General features: G+C 44.8%; 2 protein-coding genes across 5 annotated transcripts in view; one reads left to right on the top strand and one right to left on the bottom strand.

Moving 5' to 3' along the window:
- slc44a1b (solute carrier family 44 member 1b) overlaps positions 1-2,234 on the bottom strand; it is a 31,863-nt gene extending 29,629 nt beyond the window's left edge. For 3 of the 4 annotated variants that reach the window (XM_036127015.1, XM_036127014.1, XM_036127013.1), the window contains exon 1: positions 2,113-2,169. In XM_036127015.1, the coding sequence (XP_035982908.1) occupies positions 2,113-2,169 (57 nt within the window). Of the gene's footprint in view, positions 1-2,112 lie in introns of all 4 variants that reach the window. The other variant, XM_036127017.1, reaches the window with a different exon arrangement.
- Positions 2,235-6,016: 3,782 nt separating this feature from the next.
- Positions 6,017-10,496, top strand: part of abca1b (ATP-binding cassette, sub-family A (ABC1), member 1B) — a 49,805-nt gene continuing 45,325 nt past the window's right edge. The window contains exon 1 of the mRNA XM_036127051.1: positions 6,017-6,246. The gene's annotated coding sequence lies outside the window, so the exon portion shown is untranslated. The remainder of the gene's footprint in view (positions 6,247-10,496) is intronic.

The following is a 10,496-nucleotide window of genomic DNA, read 5'->3' as shown; positions in this document are numbered from 1 at the left end:
GTCTTCTCTAACATAGAAAGTACTCCTGGGTCAATGTGAGCTTCTGAGCTTTCTGTGTCTCTGCTCTGTCTTCTCTAACATAGAAAGTACTCCTGGGTCAATGTGAGCTTCTGTGCTTTCTGTGTCTCTGCTCTGTCTTCTCTAACATAGAAAGTACTCCTGGGTCAATGTGAGCTTCTGAGCTTTCTGTGTCTCTGCTCTGTCTTCTCTACCATAGAAAGTACTCCTGGGTCAATGTGAGCTTCTGTGCTTTCTGTGTCTCTGCTCTGTCTTCTCTAACATAGAAAGTACTCCTGGGTCAATGTGAGCTTCTGTGCTTTCTGTGTCTCTGCTCTGTCTTCTCTAAGCCCCAGTGGGTGGAGGCAGATGAGCGTTCACACTGAGCCTGGTTCTGGTTCTGCTGGAGGTTCTCCTCCCTGTTAAAGGGGAGTTTTCCTCTCCACTGTCACTTCATGCATGCTCAGTATGAGGGATTGCTGCAAAGCCATCAACAATGCAGACGACTGTCCACTGTGGCTCTACGCTCTTTCAGGAGGAGTGAATGTTGCTTGGAGAGACTTGATGCAACCTGCTGGGTTTCCTTAGAGAGGAAACTTTCTCACCAACCTGGAGGATCTGATGGAGTCTGACTTTGGAAAGAGCCTTGAGATGACGTGATGTGATTTGGGTCTATAGAGATAAAGCTAAACTGAATTAAAGGAACTGCTGTTTTTGTGACGGTCTTGTTTTTTAGTTCCTATCTACATGTGGATGAGTATGATCTTGACACATCTCCCAGTTATGTCCTCCAGCTCTTCCCTGAGAACATGGAGTGTCCTCCTGAGCCACAGAGACCTGCCTGCACCGCTGCCTCCTGCTATCTTCTGGTGTTCCTGCTGTGAGCTCCCACAGCTCATCAGATCCAGGGAGGCCACAGTTCTGCTGGGTTCCTCCAAATCAGAGATTTACTGCAAACCAGTCCAGTCAGTTCCAGCACCACTCAGCAACCAATACCAGAAAAAGGAATTACTTTAAAACCACCGAGCTAACCGTAAACTAAGAGCTAGCTGGAAACTATCTTTAACTTAGGCAAAGTGTAAACTAGCTAAACTAACCCTAAACAAACGTTTAACTAGCTGTAAGCTAACTCCAAGCACAGTTTAAACCAACATTATGCTAACTTGAAACTAACTTTAAACAACATAATTTTGAGTTAACTTTAGCTTCCATTCACTAACTTTAAACTAACGCTGAACTCTGACTTTTAAGCAACTGGAAACTAATTGTAAACTAATAGATTACCTGAAAACTAGCAGCAAACGTAGTCTAACCGTAAAATAAGCTTACTTCAGGCTAAATGTAAACTAATTGTAAAACAACTTCAACCTAGCTTTATGCCAGCAAACTATTTTAACAGAAAATTAACTGTAAACTACAATGGAACCAACTTTAATCTTACTGTAATTTAAACAAAATTTAACCTGAATATAAACAAACTGTAAACCAACTAGTTAATGTTAAACTATGTTTCTGTTCACTTTGAACACATTGAAACCAAACTTTAACCTACCTTCAAGCTAACTGAACTAACTCAGTAGCTTTAGCCAAACTGCAAGCCAAATAAAGTTTGCAGTTAAATTATTACACAGCTAAGCTGTGTAATAGTTTGAAATAACTTCAAGCTAACTCTCGCCTAACTAAAAAATGTACTTAAAACTTAAACTAAATGACTTAAAACTAAGTTAACTGTAAACTAGTTTAAGTGTAAGTTAACTGTAAGCTAACATTAAATGAGACTGAAATCAACAGGATGCATTTTATCATCCCCTTTATAAACAAAGTAAGAATGTCATCGTAAAGACAGAAAAACTTGTTTGTTTCAGCCTAAAGTCTAAAGAAAAGTCCAACAGAACTTTAGAACGTCTATAGAACAGCTAAAGAGGCCAGATCAGGAGTTTACCTGGACTGGCTCTGTCCCTCATGCTGAGCTGACAGCAGCAGCTTCTGTGCTCCTGCTAAACCTTTGGACCTCAAACTTCATAGACGAACAGAACCCGCTGCAGAACTCAACAGAACTCTCCAGAACTTGTGGTATTCAACAGCTAAACAGTGATGTGTCGTCAATTCCTTCACCTTTTTCCTGAGTCGGCTGTGCTGCTGAGAGGATGAAGAGATCCGCTTGGAATCCATGCTGGATCCAGGTCCCAGTGGTCCTGATGGTCCTGAAGGTTCTGAAGGTTCTGATGGTTCTGATGGTCCTGAAGGTTCTGAAGGTTCTGATGGGTCTAACCCACCAGCGTCCTGGTGCTGCTGTCAGACTGAGAACAACAGTGGTGTGGGTCTGATCACACAACGGAGCCTTTGTCTTGTTGTTGACTGTTGTACCAGGCTGAACACTGACTGTGTGTGTGTGTGTGTGTGTGTGTGTGTGTGTGTGTGTGTGTGTGTGTGTGTGTGTGTGTGTGTTGTAGAGGAATGCCGTCAGTCTGACAGAAATCCCAGCTTTGACTATAGCAACGCCCCCTGTGGGTCGTGTTAAACCCTGACATGTAATTCTGAGGTTCTGGTTCCTGAGGTTCTGGTTCCTGGGGTTCTGGTTCCTGAGGTTCTGGTTCCTGGGGTTCTGGTTCCTGAGGTTCTGGTTCCTGAGGTTCTGGTTCCTGGGGTTCTCCTGACCGCTGGAGGTCAGAACCATACAGGTGACGGGTCCTGCTGCCAGATTGCGTGAGCTTTGCTTTGTTTTATTCCCCTCTCTGAGCTCAGCCAGTGAAACCATCCAGAACCTGGTTCTGGAAAGTGGACCGTGTTATTCTGCAGGTCCGGCCCAGGCCATCCGCAGGAGGTCCAGGCGGTTTGTGACGTCCTCCCTCAGAGGACAGAGCAGCTCCACGGGCTACACCTGACAGACCACAAGGGGGCGCTTTTGTTTTGTGTGTCTGAGTGGAAGGTTTGGCCAGGAGCAGCAAAGCATTCTGGGTGTTGTAGTCGGGGTAACTCATGTGAATCAGAAGAACCTGCACAGCCCTGATTTTCAGCACAGAGGAGGAAACTGACTCACAGCAGCTGAAATAGGGCAGAATCTTGCTTTAAATCTTTGTTTGCAGGTTTTCCTCATGCTGGAAAACCCCAACAGACCTGAAGTGATGCTGATCAGCAGGAAGCTGCTGAGCTGGGGAACCGGGTTCTGCCAGATGGACGGACCCAGAGTCTGACTGCTCAGAAGACATGTCTCCAAAACCTCCTCCCCCACCTCCCCGAGTCCATCAGCTTGGACTGACGGGTCAGAGGAACTCTGGTTCCTGCATGAACCCCAACTCTTGCTGCAACTATACAGCATGTTGAATCGCCTTGTTACTGAAAAGTGCCTTTAGTATTTATTAGTATAATTACATATTTATGTAGACTATATCTCCTGTCGTTATACATTTTAGATTTAGACAACTTTATTTGTCATTTTGTATGCGCAGAGTGCGTACAGAACGAAATTTCGTTCGCATACAGCTTGAAAATTGAAGTCAATTGCAGTAAATTACAGGATAAAGTAAATTACAGGATAAAATGTACAGGATAAAGTGCAGCAGTGATTTAATAGTACAACAATTGAAATGTAAACAGTGCAGGAGAAAGAGACAGCGTGCGATCAAAGTGTACAGGTGAGTATTTCTTAAAAACCATTTGTATGTGCAGAAATGATTGTGCAAGAATGCATTTTAGAGACTGAGAGTTTGGCAGCATTTGTACTGCTGGATAAGGATGAAATGATGCAAAATGTGCAAATATGTGAAACAGAGTCCAGTTTCAGCAGTTCAACAGTCTGATGACAGCAGGGAAAAAGCTTTTGCAGAACCTGGTGGACCTGCAGCAGATGCTGTGGAACCTCTTCCCAGAAGGCAGCAGGGAGAACAGTCCATGGTGGGGGGGGGGGTCCCTGATGATGTTACGGGACACGCAGCGCTGAGATGAAATGTCTTTAATGGAGGGAAGAGGAGCCCCGATGATCCCTTCTGCTGTCCTCACCACTCTCCTCACGTTCTTCCAGTCGCAGGCACTGCAGCCTCCACACCACACAGAGAGACAGCTGGTCAGAATGCTCTCTATGGTGCTTCTGTAGAAGGTCGTGAGGATGGGTGGGGGCAGGCGGGCTTTCCTCATCCTCCTCAGGAAGTACAGTCGTTTCTGTGCCCTCTTCACCAGTGACGTGGTGTTTTTACAGACCAGCTGAGGTTGTCCGTGATGTGCACCCCCAGGAACTTGGTGCTGCTGACCACCTCCACAGCTGAGCTGTTGATGAGCAGTGGAGCGTGGTGAGGCCGGTTCTTCCTGAAGTCGACGATGATCTCCTTCGTCTTCTCCTCAGTCTGTCGGACCCGGACTGACTGAAGTCTCTTGGTGAGGAAGTCTAGCAGCCAGTTGAAGGGGTGTGCTGAAGCCCAGATGTTCCAGTTTTCCCACCAGATGCTGTGGGATGATGGTGTTAAACGCTGAAGTCCAGGAACAGCATCCGCACGTGCGTGTTCTTCTCCTCCAGGTGTGTCAGGCTCAGGTGAAGAGCAGAGGAGATGGCGTCCTCAGTGGAGCGGTTCCGTCGGTAGGCAAACTGGAACGGGTCGAGTGTTGATGGGAGACTGGAGACGATGTGTTCCTTTACCAGCCTTTCAAAGCACTTCATCATGATGGGAGTCAGTGCAACAGGCCGGTAGTCGTTGAAACAGGTGACTTGAGGTTTCTTTGGCACCGGAATGATGGAGGCAGACTTGAAGCATGCTGGCACTGTGGCTTGGTCCAATGAAATGTTTTCATAACACAAACCTGGAACAATGTACGTAAATATCTGACATGTTGCAGCAAATAGTTGTTATTCTATTATTGTTCTTCTGTTATTTTAATACAACTTTATTATTCTAATATATTTATAGATTTATTTGTCAGCTATATATTTGTCATTGTGGAGCACCTCATCACCAAAGCAAATTCCTTGTATGTATAAAACACTGATTGGCAATAAGCAGCAGCATTATAAAATAGATTTACATTCACTTTTTATTCCCATAAAGAGAAAAACTGTTTGATTCTAAGGCTGGAGACTCTTTACTCTGACTATCCACCAAGTCTATTTCTATACCGCTAGTTTTCAGCATATATTATATTATATTGTATTATATTATAAATTATATCATATCATATTATGTACACCGACTGACTCTATCTATCTATCTATCTATCTATCTATCTATCTATCTATCTATCTATCTATCTATCTATCTATCTATCTATCTATCTATCTATCTATCTATCTATCTATCTATCTATCTATCTATCTATCTATCTAAATGTGGTGAGGCTGTAATACCAGGAGTGCTCCATTACAAGAGGGACATTTAAAGAAGATTTCAGTTCTCATCATGTGGAGAATATATATATATATATATATATATATATATATATATATATATATATATATATATATATATATATATATATATATATATATATGTAAGTATGGATATATATACACTGTATATATATTTGTTTTAATGCAGTTTATTTATGAAGCTCTTTCCAGGAAGCAAAGGTCCAATACGTGGTTCCTGTCCTGATCAGAGCTGCTCTGGAGAGATCTTCCATGCAGAAAGCATTTTATTATGAAAGTTTGTGACCGACAGAAATCCACCGGAACTCACCTGTCCGATCATTGTCCTTTGAAAACTACCTGGTGACGTCACATAATAAAGGCTGTTTTTAACCTGGATGACTTGAAGTTCTTCATCTGCTCCCGCAGATGTTCCAGGTCATGATGTTCTTCTGCTAGGAACCTTAGAACCTTAGTCCGGTCCAGATAATAACAACTTGGACCCAAAAATATGTAAAATGTTAAAGTTCGGAAATAAAAACCAACAGACTGAACACGGAACTGTTTCACAATCTGACCGTCCAGGTCCAGGTTGTCCAGGTTCTACCTCAGGGACTCTTATTGTGACAGTCCAGGCCGGAAACAGATGGGTAGACTGTTGGTTATTGACCCACCCAGGTTCGGTTTTAGTCCTCCTGCTGCAGGTCTGATGGGCAGATGAAGCTGGAAGGAGGAGAAGAAGGAGAGAGTCCTGGACCCAGAGAGGACTGACGGCTGGCCGACCGGAACCGGGACGGTGTGAGTGGGTTTATCCTCTGGGGACCAACACAGCGCGGAGGAACTGAGCAAACAGAACCAGGAGCGTGATTCTGGCCCCGCAGAACCTCATCAGTGTGTTCCTGCAGAACCGCATAGAGGTGAGTTCTACAGCCGGAACTTTGCCTCAGCTCGCCTTGTTCCTGCTGCTTTGTTAAAGTTTGGGTCAAGAAAAGTTTCTGAGAAACTTCTCAAAGACAGAACGACGCAGTTGGCCGTTGCTCCAGAGGGGGCGCTCTTTCAGCACCCAGCAGGGTTCTGCCTGGTGTGTCAGTGGGTTTCAGCCCGGTTCTGACCCAACAGCCCGAACTCTGTGTGAGGAGCTGAAGCTGGACGGGTTTTATCCGAGTCCAGCAGCTGGAATGGTTCAAGGTTCTGCTGGTTGGGTTCTGGATTGACCAGAAGCAGCAGAAATCAGAATGAGTGGATTTCTTGGTTCTGTTCTACTTAAACACGAACGTTTAGATTTTAGAGCAAATTTTCAACCAAATAATCCAGAATCGGGTCAGAACCATGTTTTCTGGACTCTGTTCTGGTGGTCCTGTTCTTTTGGGTTCAGTCCAGTTTTCCCTCTGAGAGATTCACAGGCAGGGAGCCAAGGTTCCCGTGTTGCTGCAGCAGAACCCAGAAGTGAGGGCAGACCCGTTCTGGACTGGATCTCTGGGCTCTTTGTTCCTGCAGCTGGTCGCAGGAACGGTTCTTTAGTCCATGGAGGATAAAATGGCAGCAGGAACCAGAACTTCAGCTCCAGCACGGGCCTATCAGCAGAACTCAGTTTGGGTCCTCGTTGTGTCTGAAGGATCCAGAGTTCAGACGCTGATCTATCTGGAAATAATCAGATAACTGAGGCTGGGAGACAGAGCAGCCAAAGTCCAAAGGTCCTGATCCAGATGACTTTAACCTGGGGAGGATCTGGATCAGGGGGTCTTTAGTGAAACATGGGTTCTAGAACACGTTTAAACACAAATGTCTAAGATGTTCTCCCAGCGTTCATCCATGAGGTCCCCAGCCAGAATCAGAGAACAGCAGAACTTCATCAGAACAGTAGGTGGCGCTGCTTCAAGTCTCCACTCGGACTGTTCTTCACCGCATGAAGCAGCAGCCTTTCAGCCAGCTGACAGCCAATGTGCAGCAACAGGTGGGGGAGGGGCCGCGCTGCTCCAAACTGCAGAGAAAATTTTGGTCGGCCCAAAACATTTTCTGACGCCTCAATAAAGATTCTTTGAAACAGAAAAATGTTCTGGTTTGAAAACGGAACCTTTTAAAACCACAATATGCTGCAGCACAAGTAAGCCTGATCTGGCCCAGTTAAAGTTAAATGAATAATAATAAATTAATAATAAAAGTAACAAGGAAACAGAACATGCCTATCTTAGCTGAATAAACAAAATGTACAATGTTGCCTTTTACTAATTTATTAAGTAATTGTTTCCTTTGAACAATGAAGTTAATTTTATGTTTCAAATTGCTGAAAGTAAAGAAAATTGCATCTAGCAAGACATCTATACTGAATTAACAAAAAAGTGCATAAATGCATTACTTTCACAATTTAGATCATGAACCTCAGTGGTTCAAAAACTCAGTTTTGTAAAAGAAAAAGTTGAATATAATACAAGCATATTAGTATTTGTCCATTTGCACTAACCATTTAAACTAATCAGGATTTACTATCAGAACGGATAAATTCATCGGACATTAAACACATTCTTGGAAAATAAATCCAGGAAACACGTTTTACCAGCAGGGAACTGAATGTTAACATTGTGACATTAAACTCTCGGTCAAGTTTGTTCATATTTGCAACTTTCCAGTCGGCTCTGAGTTTAATAGATAAGTCCTTACTGCTGACTGTGCGTTGTAAATCCAACTTTTGCAGGTCCAGTTCTCCACCAGCGGGCGGAAAACATAGATCAGAACCACTGGTGGCTTCTGGGTCATGTAGTTCTTTTGACTCGCATTATAGTTTAGGTTTCTTGGAAAAACTACAAAATGGCGGCAAAGCTACATATTTTATTCATTTATTTTTTTGCATCAATCCTAGTTTATTTTTACCTCCTATTGGTTTGCCCATTGATATTTAATCCTGTACCGTCCCAATCACGTCTTCACTAACGCTGACTCCCATCCCGCGGGATCCCCAAAACAATGTCAGCCTCTAGTCTGGACCAGCGGTTCGGACCAGGACTCTGGATCAGAGGACCGGACCAGGAGTGTAGCGTTTCCTCTGATGCCGTCTGGTGAAATGTTTAGAGTCATGTGATTATCATTGAATATTAGAATAAATGCACATAGTTCCTGTCTCTTCTCATCCTGGTTCTGCCGGTGCGTGTTGGACCGGATCTCCTGCCTCAGGTGTCGGTCCAGCTGCAGTGAGGCTCAGTCAGGTAGACTGAATTCTGGTGAAACCTGCAGGTTCTGACCCGATTAATGCTGACCTGTTTGATTCAATCATTGATACCACTGTTGACCCCCCCCCCCCCCCCCCCCCCCGCTCTGTTTGATAACTGTCAGGGGTCCGAGGGCGTGATGATGGGGGTTAGTGCAGCTGATTAACTCAGAGATTACCCCCCCCCCCCCACTGTTATCACTGATCTGATCAGAACCCCCCAGACTGACTGATCACCATTTTCTGTCTTTGATCCTGAAGGTTCTAGTCAGTCAGCTACAGAACCTTCCTGTCCCATCAGAACCACGGATTCTTATTTTATTTAACTTTTTTTTATACAGGAGTTCTCATTTAGGTCCAACATTTCATTTTCAAGAGAGACTGAATGAATAGAACAATGAAATTTCACAAACAGTAACAATAGAAGTAATAAAATCACCGGCCTTAATTAAACTCAGTTAGAAACAAGAGTTCTAGATTTCTGTTTTTGTCTTAAAAGAAATGTAAATGGTCCCAGAGGCTCACAGCCTAGTTTCCTGCTGCAGAGACGTCCGTGTTGACGAGGCTGAGCAGGAAAGGCTCTTTTCCAGGTTCTGGTGGTACTGATGGACCGTTGAAGAAGTCAGGGCAGGTAAGGCGGTACCAGTCCAGGACGGCTCCAGTGTCCGGATCGACACCAGAACCTGAGGAACCTTAATGCTGCGTGCTGGACGGCTTCTGCAGCTCCCTGTTTGTCATTCTCACAGCGTCACAGCCGTCTACCAGGCAACGTTGGGCAGGAGATCCACGCAGTGGAAGAACCGTTCCACTGACGTTTCTACAGAACGTGGTCTGAACCTGCACAGATTTTTATTTTTGGAAATGCTGATTTAAACACTGACCCGCTACCCTGGTTCTGTTGCTTTAGAAACTAGAACTAATTGAATAAAGTTGTTCTACTGTAAAGAATAAAAGGTAAAAAGAAGATAAAACAAGATTCTCCCTGCACTGAAAGAGAAGCAGGGTTTATTTCTAAAGAGTTTTATCTTCACATCATTTTTAAGGATCTAAGGCGGAGCTTATTGTCAGTTTCTAAGCCCAGGTTCTCAGATGTTTCAGCAGGCTCTACTGGTGGATCTGTCATTGTCTCTATTAGAGGAGGAACACCTGGAACGTTCTCCTGGTTAGCAGACCTTTAGGTCAGTTTAGTCCTGCAGGCTTTAGCGTGTCCCTGCCCTGAAGACACGACTGACAGGCGTCTGATGGCAGCTCAGGACGTCCAGCAACGGGCCGCCCTGGGGACCAGCACCATGTCATGACCCGGTTCTGTGGTTCTGCTGGAGTTTCTTTGGTTCTCCAGCTAGTTTCTGTCTGAATGTCTCATTGAATGAGCCGTTTACAGACCCAACACACTTTTCAGCATGCATTTGGACTCTTTGAAGTTCTTTTGGGTGTCTGAGGTTCCTGCTGGTTCTCTAAAGCTTCAGGGGATTGCTTCAGCTGTGGTCTGTGGTTGTGTTCTCACCGCTAGGCAGAGAACCCGTCCTGGATTCTGCAGCAACTGCCCAAAAGATGGCGGTCCATGCTCTGACCGTGTTAACGCTGTTCATTCATTTCCACTGGAAATGGGTGGAAACTTCTCCTGATGATGAGGATGATGAACTGTTGCTGGTGTTGTCCCCACACAGTGCAAGCCAGGGTGAGGAGGACGAGTCCTCTTCATCCACTGGACATGGACATGGTTCAGACTGAAGTTCTGCAGCACGCTCGCATTTTGACGACAGAAAGCTGCAGGAAGCTAAAGAACACGGAAGTCACTCCTGCCTTTCTTCCAGGCGTTGCTGGAGGAATTGCTGATTTCCTGGTTCAACAAGCTGTACAGGGACTGCGAGAGATGGGCAACCACCGTCTCTGCCAAATCCCTCTACCCTGGTGAGCAACCCTGCATTGCTCTACCCTGTGGAGCAATGCAGGGTTGCCTTTCCT

The sequence above is a fragment of the Fundulus heteroclitus genome, chromosome 23, assembly GCF_011125445.2.
Source record: "Fundulus heteroclitus isolate FHET01 chromosome 23, MU-UCD_Fhet_4.1, whole genome shotgun sequence".
Taxonomy (NCBI): domain Eukaryota; kingdom Metazoa; phylum Chordata; class Actinopteri; order Cyprinodontiformes; family Fundulidae; genus Fundulus; species Fundulus heteroclitus.
Note: the sequence above shows the minus strand (reverse complement) of the source record. Positions and strands in the feature narration are given on the sequence as shown.